The sequence below is a fragment of the Cnephaeus nilssonii genome, assembly GCF_951640355.1.
Source record: "Cnephaeus nilssonii genome assembly, chromosome: 13".
NCBI classification, from domain to species: domain Eukaryota; kingdom Metazoa; phylum Chordata; class Mammalia; order Chiroptera; family Vespertilionidae; genus Cnephaeus; species Cnephaeus nilssonii.
Window position 1 is genome coordinate 2,622,514 of NC_137084.1, and position 23,697 is coordinate 2,646,210.

The 23,697-nt window shown below is 49.9% G+C and overlaps 1 protein-coding gene across 3 annotated transcripts; it reads right to left on the bottom strand.

Moving 5' to 3' along the window:
* Positions 1-23,668, bottom strand: CPSF7 (cleavage and polyadenylation specific factor 7). Of its 3 annotated transcripts, none has more exons than XM_079788861.1 (10): positions 23,590-23,668; positions 22,858-22,966; positions 16,088-16,306; positions 15,152-15,255; positions 14,571-14,743; positions 10,458-10,872; positions 9,605-9,723; positions 6,759-6,927; positions 5,957-6,124; positions 1-1,910 (listed from the first exon to the last, which is right to left on the bottom strand). In XM_079788861.1, the coding sequence occupies exons 2-9, from the start codon at positions 22,909-22,911 to the stop codon at positions 5,962-5,964; spliced, it is 1,416 nt and encodes a 471-aa protein (XP_079644987.1). In that variant the 5' UTR covers positions 22,912-22,966; positions 23,590-23,668; the 3' UTR covers positions 1-1,910; positions 5,957-5,961. The 3 variants fall into 3 exon arrangements, with proteins under 3 accessions (XP_079644987.1, XP_079644989.1, XP_079644988.1); XM_079788863.1 differs by having other exon boundaries at positions 14,598-14,743; positions 23,590-23,667; XM_079788862.1 differs by lacking the exon at positions 23,590-23,668 and adding an exon at positions 23,517-23,534.
* Between the last annotated feature and the right edge of the window lie 29 nt (positions 23,669-23,697).

Sequence of the window (23,697 nt, forward strand, 5' to 3'; positions counted from 1 at the left end):
TAAAACAGCTCACACCCCATTTATTATTTAAAAATACTTTGTTACAAAAGGAAAAAAATACAATGCAGTATAAAAGATTGACAGCGTCATCAAGTTTATTACACAATTTTCAACCTATCAGAAAGACAAACAAATCACCGACAACAGGGGGACGGGGCCTTGGCCTTCTGGAGGACGGGGTTGTTTTCCTCTTGCTATCAGGAAACAGAACTAAAAATGGTGTCACCGAATAAAAACAAAACAAACGGGGAGAAGCTCCCGGCGTCCTCTCCTCCCTGCCACCTGCTGGGTCTCTACGCTGCGACACCGGGGCCGCTCTCGAGGGTACGCCCAGTACCCAGCACTCGCCGGCGGGCAGGGTGCCACGTTCTGAGGTGGAGGTGGGGCTGGGACTTGGGACAGGAAAAAAGGGGCTACAAACCTGTCGCCTGTCCCAAGGGCATGTGCCTCTCCAGCCCCGGGGGCCGCCCTGGGGGACGGGAGGGCCAGGTCAGAAACGTGCAGGGAAGAGAGGGTTCAGTCCAACTCAGTCTCTCCCTGAGCCACAAGGGTCTCCAATGACCCTAACCTCACACGCCACGTCTCACGTCACGTCTCTTCTCGTGTTAGATGCCACGTGCCCTCTAGATGCGCAAACAGCGCCCCTCGCCCCCTGGGCACGGCAGGGCCCTGCTGCCTCCTCCCTCAGCAACAAGAACATCACAATTTAGATGTGACGGCAAAGCAATTCCATACGCCAATTCCATGCCGGTGCGGAAAGTGGCCCGAGCAGTGGTCCTCAGAACACGGAGCTCGTTCAAGTCAGGCTCCACTTGTCCCTGCTCCTCATCAGAGGCAGAGCCCGGGGAGACAGGAAGTCAATGGTCAAAAGGTGGAGACACCCCACCTGTGACTTTCCCTGGCTGCTAGCGTCAGGTTACCCCACGAGGAGTGAAACTGGTACCTGGGGGATGCAAGCCCACGCCTACACCAAACCCGCACAAAAAGGCAGGCCCACGGGAGCAGGCCCTGCGCTGCCCGCCGTGCCTCCCCCATCCGGGCACTGCACCAGGGCTTCGCTGCTGGGCCCGCCGTCCCACCTCCAACGGCGATACCTCCTCTAAAACAAGGAAGCAGCCCTGGGGGAGGCCTCCCGTGCGACATGGTGGAGCCCCGGGAAACGAACACCCGGTGGAGCTGGTTATTGCGAGAGGCAGCCGCGCCCGAAGCAGGGTGGGAACCGGCTCCGAGGCTCAGCCACAGCCTCACGGGCCTGCTCTGCACAGGAGGGCCGGTCCCCGAGGAGGCTGGGCAGCAGGAGCGGGAGGCTGCCCCGGCTGGGAGGCCAGGGAAACAAACCGTCAATACGTGAGAAGGAAAAGCAAGAGCAAGAGCAGCTTTCCATAAATTTCTGTTCTCATGGTCCCTCCTCCAAGGGCTGGAAGGAAAGGAGTTGAACGAAGTGGTGTTAGCAAGGGGTCTGGACCCTCGTGGCCCCATCAAACCTAGTGCTGAGGGCAGGACCCTGGGCATATCCTGGCACCCCCGTCGCTCTCCTAGATCCCACTCGAAGGATTCCTTTTCTTTGAGAAGGAAGTCTTCCCATCAACCTCACTACTGAACTGCTCCTGGAGAATCAGAAACTCACGTTTCCTTGAACAAAGCACCATTCTCTATGGAGACCAGGGGCTGGACCTGTTTCTTCCTGTCTGCCTCCCCTCCCAACCACAGTCTTTAGGTTCCTTCCCCCGCAAACAGGTGTGGGACTGGGAGCGGCAGTCTTCAATCCTGGAGGGCAGAGGGCATTCCCTGGGTTTCTGGAGGGGAGGGGCTTGGAGGGGAGGGAAGGGGTGGAGCGGCCTCCGTCCTTTAGTCCTGATCGAGGTGAGGAGATGCAAGTCCATTAAAAAACATTTGCTTCCGACCGACTCCTGCAACAAGAACATCCGAAGAGAACACACGTCAGAGTTACTCTCAGATTAGTGGGGGCTTAAGTGACTTACCAGGGCATTTCCTAAAGTTCCAACATGTGCAGCAGGGGGTGCAGACAGAGAATGCAAGCCTGGGAAAGCGAAAGAAAGAAGGGATGTCTGCGGCGTCTGGCACTGTGGATGGTGCGGGACTGGTTGGAGGAGAAGCTACGGGGTAGAGAGAAAAAAGTAGTGACATCTTACTTTAAGGTGTGTGGGGGGAAGGACAATGAAATGAAGTCTCAAAAAGACTTGGGCTGGAAAAATATGGAAATTACATTTCAAGCAAAGTTGTTACAAGGGAACATGGTGAATTTAAATTGTTTCAGGAAATCTAGTCTGAGCAAGTCACAGCTTACCTTAAGGGGAGGGGGGAATCTGGAAATGGGAGGGACATCGTGAGAACACACGTGTGCTTAACCAAACACATACGAGGCCCTGGCAGGGAGCATGTACTTACACAGGAAACTCAAACGCAAACTTTTTCTTCTCTTAAAGAAGCCCTGGTTCAAACAGCATTCTATGAGTGTGTGCGCACGCATACCCCCACTGCCAGAGGTGCTGTACATTGTACTAAAACTCAAGAAATGTTTAAGTCTTTTCCCAGATGACAGCTGCGGGGGAGGGGCCCAGAGCACAGGAGCACCCGGTGCAGGGACCCGGCCAGGCCGGACACGAGCGCAGAAGTTAAAGAAACAACCAGCGGTCGCCATCCAGGAAACGGGAGCGCAGTGACGAGCGTCGGCCGCACGTAAGACACTGTCTAGCCAGCGGCCACATCTCCACCTGCCTGCAGCTCCCTCGTCCACTCAGCCCTTGTTCTCACGGCACAAAGCTCATCTGCAGGGAGCTTGGTGAACCTGACCATCCAATATAATAAAATGCTAATACGCAAACTGACTGAACAGCGGAACCAGTCGCTATGACACGCAATGACCACCAGGGAGCAGACGCTCAACGCAGGGGGAGCGCCGCTCAGCCAGAAGCAGGGCTCATGGCTGGCAAGTGCAGCGGCAGTGGCGGGAGCCACTCTTGCCTCTGCGGCAGTGCTAAGGATGTCCACCTGCCGGCTTAGGCCCGTGGGAAGTGGGCCTAAGCCATCAGTTGGACATCCCCCGAGGGCTCCTGGACTGCAAGAGGGTGCAGGCCAAGGCTGAGGGACGACGCCCCCCACCAAGTGCATGAATTCCATGCACCGGGCCTCTAGTATATAAAATAGAAACAATAGCCAAACAAAAGAGGGGGGATTAAAGTCAGGCTTAGGATTTCACTAGTACACCAACGCCCACCCTTTCTGTATGCACTTCTGTATGCTGAGGAGCTACACAGAAAACAGACACCCACAAGCTGTGGATCCTTCTACTCTGAGGCCGCAGTGTCAGCCTCAGAGGCAGGTGTGGCCTCTCCCTCTGGCTTCTCTCAACACCCATGAGGCAGCTCTGTCCCCTTCTCTGTGGGGAAACTGAAGCCCTCAACGCTTCCTCAGTGTCACACCATTTGGGCTTCTGGATGTTTGCACTGGATCAAAAGTGAACAGAAAGCTCCGTTTTCACTGGACCAGGAGGACAGCAATGAAGTGAGAGTGACTATACATCAAACAGGAGAAGGTTCTAAGATAATGAGGCGAGAGCCAGGAACTACAACAGGTAAAAACCACTGACTGAAGAATACCCTCAAATCCCAAAGCGCACACACACACACACCCTGAAGGCAATGTGCTCTGGGAACTGTCCCTACAAAACGAGACGCAGAGGGTAACGAGTGCATCCACTGAAGTAACCCACAGCAGCCAGTTCTTAAGAGCCCGGCTACATGTTGGTGCTAATGTCTGAAGCAGACAGCAGCCAGAGCCCCGCAGCGGAGCCATCAGACGTCAGGCCCCAGGGCGGTGCCTGCCTGAGGAAGAAGGGTTGCTGATCTATTGCTGATGCTCGATGTAACACACTTTTTTGCTCTCAGAGAACACCTGTTTGCACAATATAAATACTATTATTTTCTTAAAAATAATAATAGCTACCATTATTAGGCACTTTTTTTTTTAATTGACTTCAGAGAGGGGAACGGGGAGGGAGAGAGGAATAGAAACTTCAATGATGAGAGAGAATCATTTATTGGCTGTCTCCTGCATGCCCCCTACTGGGGATCTGAACCCACAATCTGAAAATGTACCCCAACCAGGAATCGAACCCTAACCTCCTGGTTCATGGGTCAATGCTCAACCACTGAGCCATCCTGGCCGAGCACTATTATTTTCTAACTAAAATATACGTACGTAGAGTTTGCAAAGTTCTTGAGATAAATGAGGCCCATGCACCATGTCCCCAACGAGAAATCTCCTAAGTCACAACTTGGTAACTGCAGATGGAACTGAGCCATTAGGATGAGAATGTGAGAAACTGACACTGTGAGGGTGTCTGATTCAGTTCTCTTGGATTAAATTATTGTTTGGATGGAGTAACCAACATAAGAGAAATTGGGGGATTGGAAACCCGCCTCAGAGTTCACTTTCCTCATCTTGTCCAACAGGCCTGCACCAGCCAAATGACTGTTTTCTGGGACCCAGTGGGTCACAGGATTTTCCAGTTATTCCAATTGAATCATCCACGTACTGGGGAAAAACAGTCCAATTTTACAGGTGGAAGAAATGAAGCAAAATGACAGTTAAAGTCTCAGGTTCAGCCCTGGCCGGTTTGGCTCAGTGGATAGAGCATCAGCCTGCAGACTGAAGGGTCCCAGGTTTGATTCTGGTCAAGGGCACATGCCCGGGTTGCAGGCTCGATCCTCAGTGTGGGGCGTGCAGGAGGCAGCTGATCAAGGATTCTCTCTCATCACTGATGTTTCTCTCTCTCTCTCTCTCTCCCTCTCCCTTCCGCTCTGAAATCAGTAAGAATACATTTTAAAACATTAGCCTGCTATACGTGGTCATGTAATTAACTCCCCCTGATGCATGGCAGGGCCAGACCAAGTGATTTCGCAGGCCTGTGTGGTCTACAGGCTGGACGGTCCCCCTTGCCTTTAGACCAGCATGTCCAACTCGCAGCCCATCTCAAGATGAACACAGAGCTGAAGCCTAACTCAATTTTTCAATTACCCGAGTTCACGTGGTTCCCCCACCCCGACTCTCCTGCTTTTGTTTTGCTTTAAAAAAAAGAAAAAGTATTTGCTGTCAATAGGTCTTTCCCTAAACGAATATATCCTTCCATTGAAGTATCCTCCACAGTCTCCAAAGCTATTAACCTTTCTTCCAGGTCAGCTTTCTTCTCTTTGAAAAAAGTATCTTGATTTTCAAAATCTTTTTACTAGACATTGATTTTTAAAATCATTAATGTTGCACCTTGTAAACAATAAGTATTCTGTATTGGTCAACTTTCCCCATTATGCATAGCAATGCTGATAACATGGCTGTCACTCATTGAGAGCTTACTATGTAACAGGTATGGGGATTACCTCACTGAATACTCAGCAATCTAATGAGACAACTGTTTTTCTTACCTTCCTTCAAAAAGTGAGAAACTGTGGACCAGAAAGCACTGCGGCTGGAGGAGTGGGATTCACACTCTGGCACTGCCCGCAGACACTGCTCTGAGCCATTAGGCCTGCTGTGTCAGATACCGGCAAGGCAGCCAAGAAACAAACACAAAGTGTCTCAATCTCAGGCCCGTCTCAGAGTGAGACTCCTAACAAGCGGGAAATCCGCCCTCCTGAATGTTCACTTACTAAATCCAAAGTCCGCCCATTTCCTGTATTTGCTCTAAAAAAGAGAGCCCTGGCTGGGTATCAGGGCATCATCCCCACAGGCCACAATTGTAGGTTAGAGCCCTGGTCAGGGCACACACAAGAATCAATCAATGAATGCATAAGTAAGTGGAACAACAAACGATGTTTCTCTCTCCCCCTTCCTCTCTCTCAAATCAGTAAATATAAAAATAAAAGACAGAAAAATCTTTAGTTAGTAATTTACTCTCATAAAAGACCGCCCACCAGCCAGGAACGGGGCTTCGTCCCACCTTTCTCAGTGGTGCCGGTCCCGTTCTCTGTCCCGGTGTCTCTCGTGCTCTCGGTTCCTTTCTTGGAAGTAATCGTCATGCCGATCTTCATTGTGAAGCAGGTCCCGGTGCCTCCTGCTGCTCTCCCGGGACCGGCTAGGTGACCTCTCCCGGGACCGATGTCGTTTCCTATTAGAAAGATCCTTGAGCCTCGCGCAGAGGGCCTACCACATTCCTCCCCAAGTGCTGTGCTCTGGCGTCTTCCAGCCTTTATCTGCCCTGTCTTCCCCCGCCCTCTCATGGACCCACTGTCTGATGGTGTTGGTCCTTGGAGGACGAGTCTTTTGTTGGAAAATAACAACAGTTAAATTTGTTGAGATCTTACTAATGTATCAGGCACAGTGCTAAGAGCTGTACATGCACTCTCTCACCTGATCTTTACAAGTCTATAAGATTCGTACTAATGCCCCCCCCCTTTTTTTTATGAGAAAAATGAGACTTGGAAAGTTGAGTAATTCCATTCTCAGGGTCACACAGGTAGTTAGGAGCATAACTGGGATTCAAATCCAAGCACGGGCGGCTCCGAAGCCCGTGTTCTTGGCTATACCAGTCTCTTTTCCCCGAAATAAACCCACTGCCTCACCTAACCCGATAACATTGATTACTGTAAATGTGAGGTTAATTTCTTCCCCTGGAGATAAGAGGGCGTGGTCTGCTCTTTCAGCCAGGGCCTTGCCAGATCCCCTGGGCTCCTTCCCGCCCCGCCCATCCCTGGAAGAGTGCTGCGCAGGGCTGGCCGGCCACGGAGCAACCTTCAGCTCACCTGGACGAGCTCCCGCTGGCACCCACACTGTAGGACTTGGCTTCGATGCCGTGAAGACAGTCCTTGAGAGAGGAGATGAGGACACGGCAGCGCTCATCGTTGGCGACCCGGGACTGTTTGATGACAGCAATGGCTGTGAGCAGCGTCTCAATCGCGTCGCTGTAATCCCCTGACGGGATGGATGGGAAAGGCCAGGGTGAGCAGAGGCAGTAAACCAACTGGACCAAAAAGAGAACTCAGGAGGACACAAACCAAGAGTAACGAGCTGTCCCACAGAACCACAGTGAGAGAGAAGCGGCAGAGGTGGCAGGTATAAAACTACACGGTACCTATATTCCAATGGTCTGCAATCACAGATGTTCTCAGATACTGTTAGTGGATGGGCAAACTGGCGCATCACTGTCTGGGGGCTGTTTGACAACATCCATTGACATAAACAATGTACATACCTTTGACCCAGGAATTCTAAACATTTTCTACTTCTATTCACATTGTGTACTAGTGTAAGTTTAATCATGTTTGTTTCAGTGTTGTTTGCTCTGTTAAAGAATTAGAAACTTGAGAAGTTCCTTCAACAGGGTCTAGCCACATAATTATACATCATTGGTTCCACAGACTACTACATGGTTGTTAAAAAGCATGAGGTCAACTTGTATGTAAACAAAGGAAGCAATGTAAAGCGCTTAGCACAGTGCCAGGCACACAGTAAGGGCTTAGTAAATACTATTATTTCACATGATGTAACAGATGTGCAGAATATATTAACTTGAAGTTACAAGACAATATTTCATTTTTGTAAAAACAATAAAATTACATATATGTTGTTATATGCACAAAAAACATCTGGAGGATAGACATAAAACTGTAAGAGGTAGACTTGTAGGGGGCCTGTGCAGAGGACTTCATTAACACTGCATATTTTTTACTAAATTGTCTTAAATTTATAATCAGATGTGTGTAGATATACATACATGTAATGTATACATAAAACATGTATATAGCACATACACATGCATACATACACACATGCATATTTAACATTTTTCTTTGTTTATTTAAATTATGCTACCATTAAGAATTAGTCCCTTCATTCCCCAAATCTGAGCAATGCCTGGCAGGGACAGTGGTCACAGGGTGGGTACTTGCACAAAGCCTTTTTTTTAAAATGAGACTTTATTTTAGTTATTTATCCTATATAATAAGAGTAATATGCAAATTGACCGTCACTCAAGATGGCTGCCCCCATCTGGTCAAGGATGGCTGCCACAAGATCGCCAGCAGGGAAGAGCAGTTGGGAGGGACCAGGCCTGCAAGGGAGGGCAGTTGGGGCGATCAAGCCTGCAGGGGAGGGCAGTAGGGAGGGACCAGGCCTGCAGAGGAGGGAAGTTGGGGGTGACTGGGCCTGCAGGGAAGGGCAGTTGGGGGGGACCCAGGCCTGCAGGGGACAGCAGTTAGGGGCAATCAGGCTGGCAGGGGAGGGCAGTTAGGCATCAATCAGGCTGGCAGGGGAGTGGTTAGGAGGTGATCAGGCTGGCAGGCAGAAGTGGTTAGGGGCAATCAGGAAGGCAGGCAGGCGAGCTGTTGGGAGCCAGCAGTCCTGGATTGTGAGAGGGATGTCCGACTGCCCGTTTAGGCCCGATCCTAACGGGCAGTCGGACATCCCTTGAGGGGTCCCAGATTGGAGAGGGTGCAGACTGGTTGAGTGATACCGCCCCCCACCCCATGCATGAATTTCGTGCACCGGGCCTCTAGTTTTTAAATACTTTTTAAAATTGATTTCAGAGAGGAAGGGAGAGGGAGAGAGAGAGAGAGAAACATCAATGATGAGAGAGAATCATTGATCGGCTGCCTCCTGCACGCCTCCTACTGGGGATCAAGCCTACAACCTGGGCATGTGGCCTTGACTGGAATCGAACCTGGGACCTTTCAGTCTGCAGGCTGATGCCCTATCCACTGAGCCAAACCAGCTAGGGCCACAAAGCTTTTTTGAGCTACATTAGGAGCAGTAAGGACAGAAGATAATGCAAGGAAAGCAGGAGACCAGACAAGGTCCAGGGATAATGAGGCCTGGCAGCTCCTCCATACGAGGCGGTAAGAATAAAATAAAAGCTGGAGGAGTCCAGGACTCCAGGAGGTCAGCTCCACCAGGGAAGGGCATTTCTGCCATTTTACAGGCTTTCAGTAAGTATATGTGGTTTGAATGACTGGAATGAGAACAGAAATAGAGGGAGACAGAGCTTTGGTTTTTGATCATCTTGGTATGAAGGAACTGGTGGGGAACAATGACTTTCATTATAGTCCTCTGTATATCTGACTTGTCCCACTGAGCAGGTTACTTTTAATTTAAAAAGGTTTATTCAGATGCCAATGAAGATTGTCTGGAGGGAAAAATAAAAAGATAATATGTACACTTCCTGTCTTTAACCTACTCTGTGGATTTAAATTTTGCAGCCAAAGCGGAGAAATTATGGGAAATAGATGATAGAACTTAGGGTTAACTTGGAGACTGGATAGTCTACATTTACATTCACATGGCAAACTCACAGGAAGTTAAGTGAATATGGCTAATGTCATAGAGTGAAACTTGGACCAGAACCTTGAAACTTCCTGTATCATCTTCTTTTAGAAACCAAAGATGCTCATGAGTCACGGCTTCTGGTTATGCCCACTCAATACTGACATGGTTCCTGGGTCGGCGCTCAACCACTCAGCCATCCGGGCCACTCCTGAGACCCTAACAGTGCTCCACCTGGATCTGGCTGAATTCCTTGCCGATGGAAATGACAAGGCCTGGCAATGTGTGAAACGGAAGGCAGGGAGAAGGCCGCAAAGGGAAGCGTTCCTACCTGCACTGGCTCCAGCGACTGCTTTGGAGATGGCGCTGCTGGAAATTGCTCTGTTTCGCTTCATGATCTCTTCAAATTCTGCTTCACTCACTGCAGAGGGCGGAGGGCCCGAATCCCGGCTGCACAGAAGTGATACCAGCGTGACTGCCACACCCCTGCTCACCTTCACTACCCTCTGTAATACCACGCTAGGAATGATGCTCTCCTGTGACTTCTTATACGGTTTCTGCCTGGTCACGTGCTTTGTGTGCTCATGTTCTCCTCAACGACAAGGTTTATGTCATATACTTGGATAATTCTGGCATGACCCAACAACAGTGCTAGACATTCATAGCCTCCCTAACAGCCACCTACGTCCCTCTTTTTTTTTTTTTATAATATATTTTATTGATTTTTTACAGAGAGGAAGGGAGAGGGATAGAGTTAGAAACATCGATGGGAGAGAAACATCGATCAGCTGCCTCCTGCACACCTCCTACTGGGGATGTGCCCGCAACCAAGGTACATGCCCTTGACCGGAATGGAACCTGGGACCCTTGAGTCTGCAGGCTGACGCTCTATACACTGAGCCAAACCAGACAGGGCCTACGTCCCTCTTTTTAATCAAGCCCCTTAAAAAGGGGTACAAAGGACATGGTTTGGGTCAAGAGGTTAAGTAAGATGCAAACAAAACACCAAATAAAAACATTAGCTAATAGATAAGTATTTCCCAGGACTCAACACTATGACTACAGTTTCCCTCAAGGGAAAACACAGAATTCAGTGCTCACTTCCTTCCTCGGAGAGAGAAGATGCTTCCCTGTCTACCCCATTACACCTGGCTCAGCTGTGGAAGGAACAAGGTAGTTCTTACCTGCCGTGGTGGTTATAGGGGGCCGAGGCCTTCATGTATGTATCTGGTGGAGGCCCCACTGTAGCATTTGGTGGGGGGAAGAAGGCTGGGTTGAGGTGAAGGGCAGGTGGGATGGCCCCAGGGGGAGGTACAGCCAGATGAGGAGGTAATCGAGGAGGAGGGGGCATGAGATGCTGGTAGTGGATGCCAGGAGGAGGAGGAGGGACCCCAAAGCTTGAGGAGAGAGGTGGTGGGGGCGGAATCGAAGGTGGGGGCAGACCCATCAGGGGGAGGGCTGACGGAGGGCGGCTGAAGTAGGGCAGCACACTGGGGGGCTTATCCACGCGGGCAGATGAGGGCACAAGGTTCTCAGAGGGCGTGGCCCGTCCATCAGCAGAATCGCTCGAATCTCGGGAGTGAGCCCGTGGAGGGATTCCTATGAAGCAAAACAACGACTGTTACTGCCCAGGCTTTAGACACCCACAGGACCAGTTCCTCCTCCAGCAGGTCATCGGACACCTCCTGAGGAAGGACAGGTGGCTGAAAAGAAGGTAGAATCAGCTACTGCCTTTTCTTGGGCGTCAGAGAAAAAGCTGAGGCGACTTAGTTAAGACATAAACCCAGAAGGCAAAATACCACCTTAAATTCTTATGTCAAAAATATTCTTTATCTAGAACCATCCGTGCTTCACATTATTTATCCTTAGATCTGTTTTGTATTTTTAAGTGCAGAAGGATCCTAATACCCGTGAGAAAATGACAGTGTTGAGTATGTTCATCACTGTTCAGCTGGAGTCAATCGGATTTGAAATTCCACGTCCCCTGGTAAGAATGCAGGGCCCTCTCCTTAGACTGGCGCTGGTCAACCTTCTCTATCCTGCTGCACACTTGGGATTTCCTCCTTGCCCAGGCACTTGAACTAGGGGAATCTGGGGAAAGAGAAGGAAGGGCTGGGATGGGTGACACTTCATCCATATACCGGAAGTGGAAACTGGGATGAAAAAGAGACACACAGCCAGGAGAAGACTGGAGACAGGGAGGTAGAGAGACAATGGGAGGTAAGCCAAGAAGAGATCTACCCACAGAAGGAGCAGACGGCACACAGCTGAGAACAGAGACTCCTAGCAAACGCCTGGAATAAAACATGCCTCAAATGCGGGAACTCCCACTACATTTCAATGACCCCATGTTCTCCCCACAGGGCAGCATGCCAGGAACACATCAGAGCACGCTGTGTGGTGTGAAGCACAGCGGGCTCGGAGCATGTTGGCCCGCAGCTGACAGCATGGCCCTGGCACTGTCAAGCCCCTGCCTCCATCTGTTCCCTCACGCTAGCAGCCACGTTAGGCCTGGCCAACGCGGACTCCAACAGGAGAACGTGATCGCTTGGCCGTGGGAGTCTCCGAGGCAGAAAGACGCCGTCAGCAGACAGTGCGGAAGGAAGAGCGCTCCTTAGACTGGAACCTGTCAGTACACCCCACTCCGGTTCCGGCAGAAGGGGGTTCACCACCCTGCAGCATATCCCAGTGCCTATCAGAGCACCTCCTTTCTGTCTCAAACACCCGACACCTTGCTTATTCCCCAAGCTCTCCAAACTGAAGGAAGAACAAGTGTGAGTGAGTGTGAGCTCTGACAGTTAGCTACCTTCCCATCTCCTGTCCCCTCATCCACAAGGTTGTTTTGTATCTTTGACTACAAATCCCAACAGTAACAACCATTTTTCAGCAAAGGAAGTCCACCAACTGTACTCAGCGAATGAACAGAGGCCAAGTCCACAACAGAGAAAAACACCGCTCAGTCACCACCAACATTTCAGCAAAGAAAGGCAGCACCAAGGAACAAACAGCCACGTGAGGTAGGAATGTTACCCCTGACGCAGCTGGAAAGCAATGCACCTGAGGGAAGTCTGGAGAAGGCTGTTTTACAGGAAGACTAAAACAGAAGGGACTGGAAAACACACGTTGTCAAGGAGGAAGAGTGTGTGCCTTCTAGACCAGAGCAATGGACGCTCAGACCACATCCATCATACTCTCCACCTAGTAAAAGACCAGCTGTTCCTACGCAAGGAGAAGGGGCCAGGGCTCCACCTTCCATCAGTCAATCCACGGTCCCCGAGGACCACCCGATCAATGCAAGGCACCGTTTGGAGAGGACTCTGGCGCCACCCCCAGGCCTCCCCTGGAGGAGAAGAAGAGTGAAGGCAGCTGGCCGTTTCAGACAGGGCCTTGCAGGCGGCTGCACCGCGTGAGGTCAGGCCAATGCAAGGTCTGGTCCTCAGGTTTCCCAGTTCACCAGGGGTGACCAAACCCTAGGAGACTGATTCATACTAACCGAACTCACCAGAGACCGATTCATACACCAGAATGCCACTTTATTCATTTACAATGAGAAACAGAGCTGCCAAGCAGACCGAAGACTTGCAGCAGCTGTCAGTGCATTCCCTTCCCAGGGAGAGCCTCGCTGGGAAACCGAATCAGGATCAGAAGGTGCGCGGTGAGCAGTCGGAATAAAGGAGTAAGATGCACTTAAGAGAGGCTAGCGTGGAGCTAAGGTAGTATGACGCAACTTCCTTTTCTAATAAGAAACACTTGCCAAGCAGACTAAAATATCCGGCAACTGAAAGGGCGCCCCTAGAAAATGCTGGAGAAACACTGGTAAATGCACCTTCCCCAGCACATCTTTAGGTCAAGTCCTTACAGAGCACCCTTCCAATCTTGGTTTATGACAAACTAGAGGCCCGGTGTACGGATTCGTGCACTGGTGGGGTCCCTCGGCCTGGCCTGCGAGGATCAGGCTGAAACCAGCTCCCCGACATCCCCCGAGGGGTCCCGGACGTGAGAGGGCGGTTCTCAGGTGACGCACCCCGGAATCAGGCTCCCTCCTCTCTTCTCCCAATATTATGTCTCTTTCTCTCTGTATCTGTCTCGCTTCTTTCACCTCACTTTACCCTAAGTTTGGCAGGAACTGAAGCCTTGGGGGCATTTAGCTGCAATGCCATTATTTACTAGCAAACAGGATTTGCTTGGCCTGGAATCTAGTCGGCCTAGGGCAGGGCCCTGCTCAGTGTCAGGCTCCCGCCCAGGCTCCTCCTCCAGACGGAGTCCTGAGGCGGCGGGACCCTCCTTCTTCCCACCTGAGCTGCGCCTTTGCTGCCTTCCCTCCCTGGAGGTTGCCCACTGGCGCTACTGTCCGCCCAGAAGGAGGGAAGCCTCGGCCGGTTTCCCAGCCGAGAGTGGTCGCGGGAAAACTCGCTGCCTCCACTGGAAATCGGTGTTAAGCAGATGGGCTGGTGCGGGCGCCACACGTTGGGGCCGCAGCCAGTAGGTCCTGCACGTCTCACCATTTAGCTAACCGAGTCGAAAAGTTTCTGTAAGGGCCAGACCCACGACCTCTGCAAAGGGCTAGAGGCCTGGTGGGGAGCCAGACCCGAAGCGGGGAGCCAATGGGCTAGAGACCCGGTGCATGGATTCATGCACCAGTGGGGTCCCTCAGCCTGGCCTGCAGGGATGGGGCTGAAACCGGCTCTCCGACATCCCCCAAGGGGTCCTGGATTGCGCGAGGGCGGTTCTCGGGTGACGCACCTCAGAATCGGGCTCCCTCCTCTCTGGTTCTGGGTGCATCACCCAAGAACTGCAGCTCGGCAGCTCCTGTGTTGAGCATCTGCCCCCTGGTGGTCAGTGCGCATCATAGCTACTGGTCGGATGGTCGGCTGGTTGCTTAGGCTTTTATATATATAGATTACAGCCATCTTTATATACCTCACTTATATCTTAGGGTGGTTCCTTCTTAAAAATTTATAAAGATATGTCTTAAAATTAAGCCCATTCACTCACTATACACTGAGTTGGTTTTTTTAGACAGAAACACACAATTTAGAGTTGACAGAAACTTTATAAACATCATGTATCTAGTTCAGATGGGGAAATAAGCCCACAGTCACATGACTTAGTGGCAGAACCAAAGTAAAACCTGAACCTGACTCCCACACAGGCCTCATTTTGGGCCGACCTGACCATGCTGCCACCCACAACCACCGCCATCCCTCCCCCAAATCCCTTCACACTGTAGGCTGAGCCTACACCACAGAAAACAAATCCACAGCCTTCCCCCATTCGTACAGATGGTCTCCACGTACCCCCTCTTGGGACTCGGACGCACTCACGTTTCCGAGCCTGTGCCTCAAACTGTGACAGGTTCTGCCTGGTGGCTGGCCTCACGTCTACTTTCTCTCCATTAAGAACTTTTCCTGGCAGGAGTTCCAACAATTTGTGGACAGAGTTTTCAGAGGCTACCACCACCTCAGCATACCTGAGGAAGAAACATTAAAAATGAGTGAGATCTATAGACAACAGAAGAACAAAGACATTTTCTTCCACTTTTAGTGAAAACTGGCCAAGCAAAAGATACCTTGCTATTACTGAACACACACACACACACACACACACACACACACACACACACACTACCAACAACAAAAAGGTGTCAGTCTATAATCTTCCTACTTATTTGAAATTAGAAGTCATCTTTCTTTGCCTCTCAAGGGATAGATGTTCTACTACATTGCAGCCAGGTCCCCATTCTAAGGCAATTTGCCAAAACCAAGGCGGTGAACTGGGCCAGGGGTGGGAGGGGTTAAAATCCAGGGCCAAGATAGAGTGCAGACCTGTTATCCCAACGGTTACAAACTAGAAGGGGCTTCTCAAACCCAGACCTCACCCTTTGGACTGGCCATTTGCTCGATTCTCTGCAAATTTCAACTCCACCACGTCATAGACTCCGATAGAGCGAATAACCTGGATTAGCTGCTGGTCTGTGGTCCACTGGGCCGGCAAAATGGAAAAGGAAGAAATGTCAGGAGCTACACTGCCCCCCACCCCCAACCCAGAATGTCCCCAACCCTTTCCCCAAACCTAGGATTCTATTCACAGCCATGACCTCCCACAGGAAAACCCAAAGCCCATCAATACTTCAATTAGTGCAGGCTTTTCTTACTGTCCTCCCCCTACAGAATTCCAAACACCCACCCCCTCCAGAATCCCCACCTTTAGAGAGTAAGAGTCAAACTAGTTTAACTTTGACTGCCAGTTGGGCTCGCTGGTCATCAGCTCAAACGCTGATACTAGCAGCTTTTGATTACAGGTCTGATATGCAGAGTTGACCACGGAGGAGCTTCCCCCCCAGCATATACATTTCCTAATTTGGAAGAACAATCCCGCCCACCAGCCCAAAAACATGTCACACAGTAACTCGCAGAGTAACAATCACCACCTACCCCGAGTGTACTAGAGCTATCAAGGTCTTTGATCCCTGTCACCCATCATTATCACAGGACCATCTAATGACCACCAAGAGTTCAAGGTATTCACTCTGAAATCTCATCCCACAGATGACCCTGCTAGACATAAAGCCCCAGGGTCAGGGGTGGTAACAAGATGACAGAAAAAGCAACTACCCACTTAATCATTGCGTTCTTCGGCATCAGAACGTCCTCAGGATAGCTCTCTTTCAGAGATCAATCCAACCTGATCCCAGGAAAAAGAAATCCAACCCCATCAGAGCACAAAGCAGTGCAACATTGGTTTTTGAAAATGCCATCACCTCCCAGCGCTCTCCCTCCAGCCCCCCAGAGCCTTTTAGGTTACCCACGCTCACCCAGGAGAAGCTGCCCACATAAACAGCAGCCCGCCTGTTACGCAGGCCGCTGTAGGTGTACAGAATTGCAGGGGTCTTGTTATTGGGCTTGGGAGACGGCTCCTGGCGAACAGGAGGAGGTGGCTCAGTGCTGCTGCTTCTGTCATCTGAGGGCTGTGAGGTGGCTGTCAACACGTCATCATACAGATCAATCTGATCTGTATTGTTGAACTCTGGGTCCTAAGAGATGAGGGGTCGGCAAAGGTGGGTTTGCAAACCTTTCATTTTGTCCATTCTATTTCACTCTAGTTTACTTAGAATCCACAAATACTTTATAAAATGTACAAAACTTCCTTGTCCTATTCTAGGAAACTTCCTCATTTAAAACTATTTCACTTAATTATGCTCATGTAGGTTTTTCTTCTAAGACCCTGTGAGTTGTCTGCAATGTTTCTAGCTCCAGGCACTTGTGAGAATTAAAAGGTAAATGACGATTAAATAAGAATGCAAGGACACACTGACTATTGATATCAATGAGGTTAGCTTCTAAACACCGCGTCTAAGACACACTAATGAAATTTCAGTTTCTTATGCATTTTCAAAATCAAGAGTTACACAAACATTATTCTATTTAATAGGAAATAGAGAATATTATTTAGAAATAGAAAGCAGGAGAAAGGCATGTTAAAATGGGAACCAAAACAAAAAATAATGGAAATTACTGGTTTAAATTATTTGATTTACACAAATGATTTAGGGAAGCTCTAAAACTCAAGAGTACACAATCCCATTTTTCTAATAACCGTCAAAAAAACATTAAAAAATAAAGTAAAAAGCAAGTTAATAACTCTGGGGGAATTTTCCCTCACTAAGTTCTATTTCTCAAGTGACATGCAGATCCAATATATTTCCATGACGCCCACAGAAGAGATATCTTTGAACAATACCAGAGATGTTTAACGATACAGTGACAAGTTCTCTAAAACATAAGGCTCAGAAAAGAGATGTATCCATACCATGAGCTACGTCACAGTGAACATTACAATGTAAGTGTCTATTCTGGACGACAGCAGTCGCCAACCGGTGGTGTGAGGACCACTGGTGATCCGAGGTCCGCCAGGCTGGCGAGCGCTGCTGTAGATGCTTTTTGCCTGTGTGCCCCGCCCCCATGCATACGCTGAAACCCCACTCCCCAGTGGGATGGTATTCGGAGGGGGCCTTTGGGAGGTGATTAGGATGAGACGAGGGCGTGAGGGGGAAGCCCTCATGGATGAGATTAGGGCCCTTATAAGAGTCAAGTGAGAGACTGTTTGCTCTGCTCTCCGCAGGGTGAGAATGTCAGACACCTGCAGTCCACAGCCCGAGGCGGGGCCTCGCCAGAACCCAAACCTGATTCTGGCCTTCTAGCCCCCAGAACAGTGAGAAATAAATTTCACCCCGAAATAAACAGCACCCCGTTTTCATTATTTTGTTATGGAAGCCCAAGCTGGCTAACACTATACACCAAAAACCCTAAAACCACAAGAACGACTATCAAAGTATCTTAATTTCAGATTTTGCAATGTCATTATCTCAGATCTTTTTTTAAGGATCAGAGAAGTATTTTTCCAGCTAACACTCTAACATTCAAACAATGCTAAAGAGTAAGCTGCCAAAATGACAGAGACAGAAGTTCAAAGTGTTTTACGGAAGCCACAGCCCATTCATGCCATTGCTGCCTTTTAAAAAGGGAATAAAGGAAAAACCTCCATTAGGTAACTTGTCTAGTTCCGTGAAGCGTCATTTCCTGTCTGAAGGACTCAGGACAGGAAGCTCCACTGTCTCCCTTCAGTATTAACACAGGAACTGCTGATTCTCAAATGAGACCAGAGAGGTGAGACTCACCACAAAAATCATTGTTTAAAAAGTATGTTTTCATTGATTTAGATCGAGAGGAAGGGAGAGGTAAAGATGAAAGAAACGTCAATGAGAAATCATCGATTGGCTGCCTCCTGCATGCTCCCCACTAGGGATCGAGCCCACAACCCAGGCACTGACCAGGAACCCAACCGGTGACCTGCTGACACGCAGCCTGAGCCACACTGGCCTTGCGAATTCACTGAGGCCTGCACACCGTCACACCCTTTTGGCAGCGTCTTTTACTTCCTCAACTTATCTCAGGTACAATGGGAACACGCACACCAACGTCACAGTGTTCTGCTAAGGATGGGGAAAGGCTTCTTCTTCCCGAGGCATGTACATAATTTCAAAGGTCACAAACACTCTGAGACAGCGGTCGCCAACCTTTTGGACCTCACGGACCACCGGTTGGCGACCACAGGTTAAGAAACCCCACAGGGGAGGAGTTTAAACCTTGTAAAAATGTCAGAAAGAGAATGGCAAGAGAAACTTTTTAGGGGCGGCTTAAAAGCAAGAGAAGGAATCAGTCAGACAAGCACTGGAAGACTGTTCTAGGCAAACCAGGAAATAAGGATCTTGCATAAAAATGGGGGTGTGTGGAAAACAGAGAAGCTAACACTGCAGAGTGCAGGGTGGATAACAGGCTGAATGAGGTAGACAAAGCTAGGGCTAAGGTGACAAATACTCTGTGTGTAAATATTTTACAGACCTCATGTTTCGAACTATCCCAACTCTATATACATCACTTATTTGTTCATGTACCAGCTATGGCAATTTACCCTTGTGGTTAAAGACAGAGAAAGCACTTGATCCTCTCCAATGCTCTAATCCTTGGAGAGCACTACTTCATACTAGGTTGCTTTCTTTTTTGTAATCGAGAATTTTGAAATGGAACTTAAAACACACCATCTTGGAGAGTCAGTGGAATCAAGTTGGAATTCCTTCCATGTAAGGAAGGAATGTGTGTCTAAAAGCGGAAAGACAAAAATTACCACTGGTAATTGGGTAACAAACCAACATTCAGACTTGGGTAGCTCAGAGGGCAAACGTATGGCCAGGGTGTCCCCATATGATAAGCCTCGGCAAATCAGCTACGCGCTCAGGGTCCCTCAGAGAACCAGGCTCCGTCCCGGAGGCCCTGCTGCCCGGGTCACCTCACCACCGCACGAAACACAAAGGCTTCGGCAAGTGCAAAGCGGTCACGAGATGCACACGGTTCTCTGAGCCATAGAGCCTCCGCCCAGAGAGGGTGACGGGGGCTGTTCCCGGCACAGGAAGGCCTCCTGCGGGGTGTGCTGGGGTAAAATTTTACTGAAGAAACAAGGTATCAATTTGTATTTGGATTTAAATCTGCTAGTGACATCAATTCATTTTACTTCTGGTTGGTAAAACACAGAACAGATAATGACCTGAAGTTTTTTCTGGTTACCAAATAAGTGAATGATTTATGCAGTGATGCATTAGGTTAAGGCAAAACCTAACTCTACAAATTAACAATAAAATTTTTACTTAAAAAAACAAAAAAAAAAGATAAACAAGCCAGCCTGGCCAGTGTGCCTCAGTGGTTGAGCTATGAACCAGGAGGTTACGGTTTGATTCCCGGTCAGGGCACATGCCCAGGTTGTGGGCTCAATCTCCAGTGTGGGGCGTGCAGGAGGCAGCCGATCAATGATTCTTATCATTGATGTTTCTCTCTCTCTCTCTCCCTTCCTCTATGAAATCAATTAAAATATATATATATAAAAAAACACCAAAAATTTTTACTTAAAATGGCAGCATTTAATACTGAATGACTAGCTCACAAAGAACTTTGTGTTTGACAGCACAGAACTGTGATTGTCTCATGAAGCTTCTTGGTTACAAGAGAACTAGCAGAATTTTAAATGTAAATAACAATTCCTCATCTGCATGCTCACCTCCAGCCCCCTTTCCTTGATATCTGAGGGAAGTAATAAAGCCCAGGATTTATTTTTCTCAAAGCGATCTACTTGGTAGCATTGCTTCTTTTCATTGTAACCAAAGCTAAGAAATTCCGGTTTTATAGTCACCATCTCCACAGTCCTCACCTCACAGCCTCCGTCCTGTCACTCCCCATTACCCCCAACCACCAGAGACACCTCTTCTGAGCGCATGGACGCTCCTTCCCCTTTACCTCTCTAGTCCCAACACCGGCCTCGCAAACAGAAGGAGCTCAATAAACACCTGCTGGCGGAGTGAAGGAGGGAACCGGCCCGCCTGTCTTGCACAGGGACGGAGACAAAACACTCAGGAGAGGCTGCTCCGGAGCGCCGCTCCCCGGCCCCTGCTCCCCTGCCCCTGCCCCGGGAGGAGCTGTGGGTCGCAAGCCTCCCAGTGGACAGGAGGAAAGCGCTCTGTAAGAGGCTTTGGCAGCACACGGGAGATCAGGGAGTCAGCGCCGCAGGGTTCGTCTAGGAGATGCATTCCTTTTCCCTGGCGAACTAAGTCCATGTGATGGAGTGTTTGAGCCTGGGTCAGTTTGGGGTGAATCAAGAACATTCTTAAAACACTCTAAAGCACTATCTGTCCTAACTGCCTTCACTCTAAGCCTGCTTCTAACAATTCCAGCCAGACAGAGCTTTTCATTATTTCTTTAGCAGCCTCCAAATAACACTAAAACCATTTCTGCCAAAAATTAACTCCCTGATGGGGGCATAAGCACTCCTCCCCCAACCTTCCACAAAGCATTAAGAATCTACACTTTCTCCGACTTGCTGAGCATCAAACATTGTCTGTTTGGTATAAATGTCTACTAGATCCCACACACCATCTTTGGCTTATCTTAGACTCATAAAAAATCCCTTTTCGTAAGAGGTCAGAGGACACAAATTGTTGAGGCCAAGGACTTCTCCTCTGACAAAGCAGTGACCTGTGGACAAGGCCGGTGTCTTGTCTCTGACCTACAACTTACACTGTTCAGGAAATAATGAAATCTCGCCTTCTTAGGCCAACTGTGGCTAGGCCTACGGTCAGGACACCTTCCTGCCCCTTCCCCAAGCAGCGCTGTTCCCCACCCACAGAGGGAGCCAGCTCCACGCAGGGAGTCGTCTTCTTTTCCTCCTATCATGTGTTTAAAAACAAACCGTACCTTGTTAAAAGGTAGTAAAAGTCTGCCTCAAAGTAGCATGGAAAACTCAGGAAAGCAATGGTTTGTAACCTACTTATTATATTAAACCTTTCTTTCTATCTATAGTATTTGATTTGTTTGAAATTAACAAATTTTTTTTCATGTATTTAAGTCAATCAACACCCACATGTAGACGCATCCAGTTTACCTGAGGAGACACCAGAAAACGACTATTAAAAAAAAAAAAAAAGTATAAGTGGTGCCCGGCTGGCGTGGCTCAGTGGTTGAGCATCGACCTATGAACCAGGAGGTCATGGTCTGATTCCGTCAAGGCACATTCCCCGGGTTGGAGGCTTGATCTCCCATGGGGGTGTGCAGGAGGCAGCCAGTCAATGATTCTCTCTCTTCATTGATGTTTCTCTCTCTCTCCCTCTCTGAAATGAAATTATATTAAAAAAAAAAAGTGTAACTGGTGCCTGGCTTGTGTGGCTCAGTTGGTTGAACATCACCCCATGTACCAAAAGGTCAGTGGTTCAATTCCCGGTGAGGGCACATCTGGGTTGCGGCTCAATCACACGCGTGTGCACGTATGCGTGTGTGTGCGCGCGCGCGTACGTGTGTTGCAGGAGGCAGCTGATTGATGTTTCTCTCTCTCCCCCTCTCCCTTCCTTTTTCTCTAAAATCAATAAAAAACATTAAAAAAATGTATAACTGGTGAAGCTGTATAATGGGTACAAGGTCATTACATTCTTATTTTGTGTTTTAAAATCTCTATGTTAAAAAGGCATAATACTTTAAAAAGTTTTTTAAATGTAAAGTTATGCCAAGTGGAAAAAAAACCAGCATGTATTTCAACCTCTTCTGTGGCCTCATATCCAAGCCAGAGTCCAAGCAGCATACTTTCCTTCCTAGTTTGTTCTTTTACCCTTTCCCAAGCCCTAATGTGCACCCATTAAGCGATGCCAACGGGAAGAACCAGCTTACTCAAGTAGAATGGTGCTGAAAACAATCCAGGCAACATATGAAGTTTTAAATAGAGACTTTGCAACATTCTTGAGATGTGACTTCAAGAGCTCGGAATCAAATTTTAAATATGAGATGATTGTTTCGAGGAAAATCACTGTACAATGTTCTTTGAGGTAACATAAAAGCACCAACAAATCCAACTTAGGTATGTAAGTGGGCCTATACTTGCTTTTTAACTGTTTGTCCCAAGCCTTCGCCTCTCCCCTAATCTCCCAAACAATTACATTCATCAGTAAAAGGGACTCCACCAAAATGCCTTCTTAAGACTGAAGTCAAGCTAGTTAGAGGAGATCAAAGCAATCAGAATGGAGCTGAAATTAAATGTTCGGGTATCTTTATATTGTGCCTTTGCACTGCCTTATGGGAGAGAGGGGGACTAACAACTACTTCCCCGCTGCAGTCTGAGACAGCCACAAAGGAACAGGTGTCAACGTTGTCCTATGAATGCTAAGGACAGGATTCTGACCTGTAAGTGTGGTCAGCCTTGGAGACAGCCAGCCAACTCTGGCTCCTGGGGCAGCACATTCCACAGGTTGATGCACCATTCCATTAAACCTGACTTTTATTTGCTCTTAAATCAAAGCCTTTCTAATTAAGCCTGAGGATTACATTAACACACAGAATGGTCAGAAGACTTGGAAGTCTGTGCTACAGGGACCCGAAAGAGGCGTGTTCAGGCAGCAAAACCCCCAAGGGCTGGCACAACTTGGAGCCACCGCAAGTATGCTGGAGGTGGTTCCCGGCTGACCCAGGAGTCCCCAAGCTCTGCACGACCCCTCACCTGATTGAACTCCTCGTCGGCGTATATATCAATCAAGTCCACTCCTTCGGACATGGCTCCGGAAGGCAGATCGCGAGCCCGGAAAACGGACAAAGTAAGAAAGATGCCACTGCGATACCCAGAAAGAGGCAACAGTTAGACGGCGTATGGGTCCCGGGTTGGACGGAGGGCAATGGTTGCCAACCTCCCCGTCTCCAGAGACGCAGCCTCCGGGCACCCGAGCCCGGCCCCACCCGCCGCGCCCCGCCCCGCCCCCGGCCTCGCGCCGCCCCTCGCTCCCCCGGGCCGCCCAGGCTCGCGGGGCTCGCTGCCCATCACCCCCGGGCCCGGCCCGAGCCGCGCCGCAGCTGGCCATGGCGCCGCGGGCACGTCCAGGCCTCCGCTCCGAGGGGCCCGCGGGCGGCGCGGCGAAGAACGCCCGAGGCACAGCCCGCAGCCCCCGCCCGGCGCACCTGCCTAGGCCCCGGCGGCCCGGGTCCGAGTCCCCGCGGGTCTCGGAGCTCCCGCCGCCCCCGCTCCCCACCCAGGCCCAGTCCTCGCCCCCCGCTAGGCCCGCCCCGCTGCCGCCCGCAGCCCCGGCCCCGCGCCCGCAGCCCCCTCCCACAAAGGCCCGCGCCGCCCGCCCCCCGCCGGCCCCCACGGCCCCCAGCTCAACCGACCCCCTCCCCGCCTCGGCGCCGGCCCCGAGCCCTCTTCCGGCCCCGCCGGCCCCCGGCCGCGCGCCCCCGTTACCGGGAATATGGCGGCGGAGGCGGCGAGTCCGGACTAGGCCCGAAGCGCGCGAACCGCTCACGGCCCCCCAGATCCCGCCTCCCCCCTCCCCTCCGCCAGGGGCGTCAG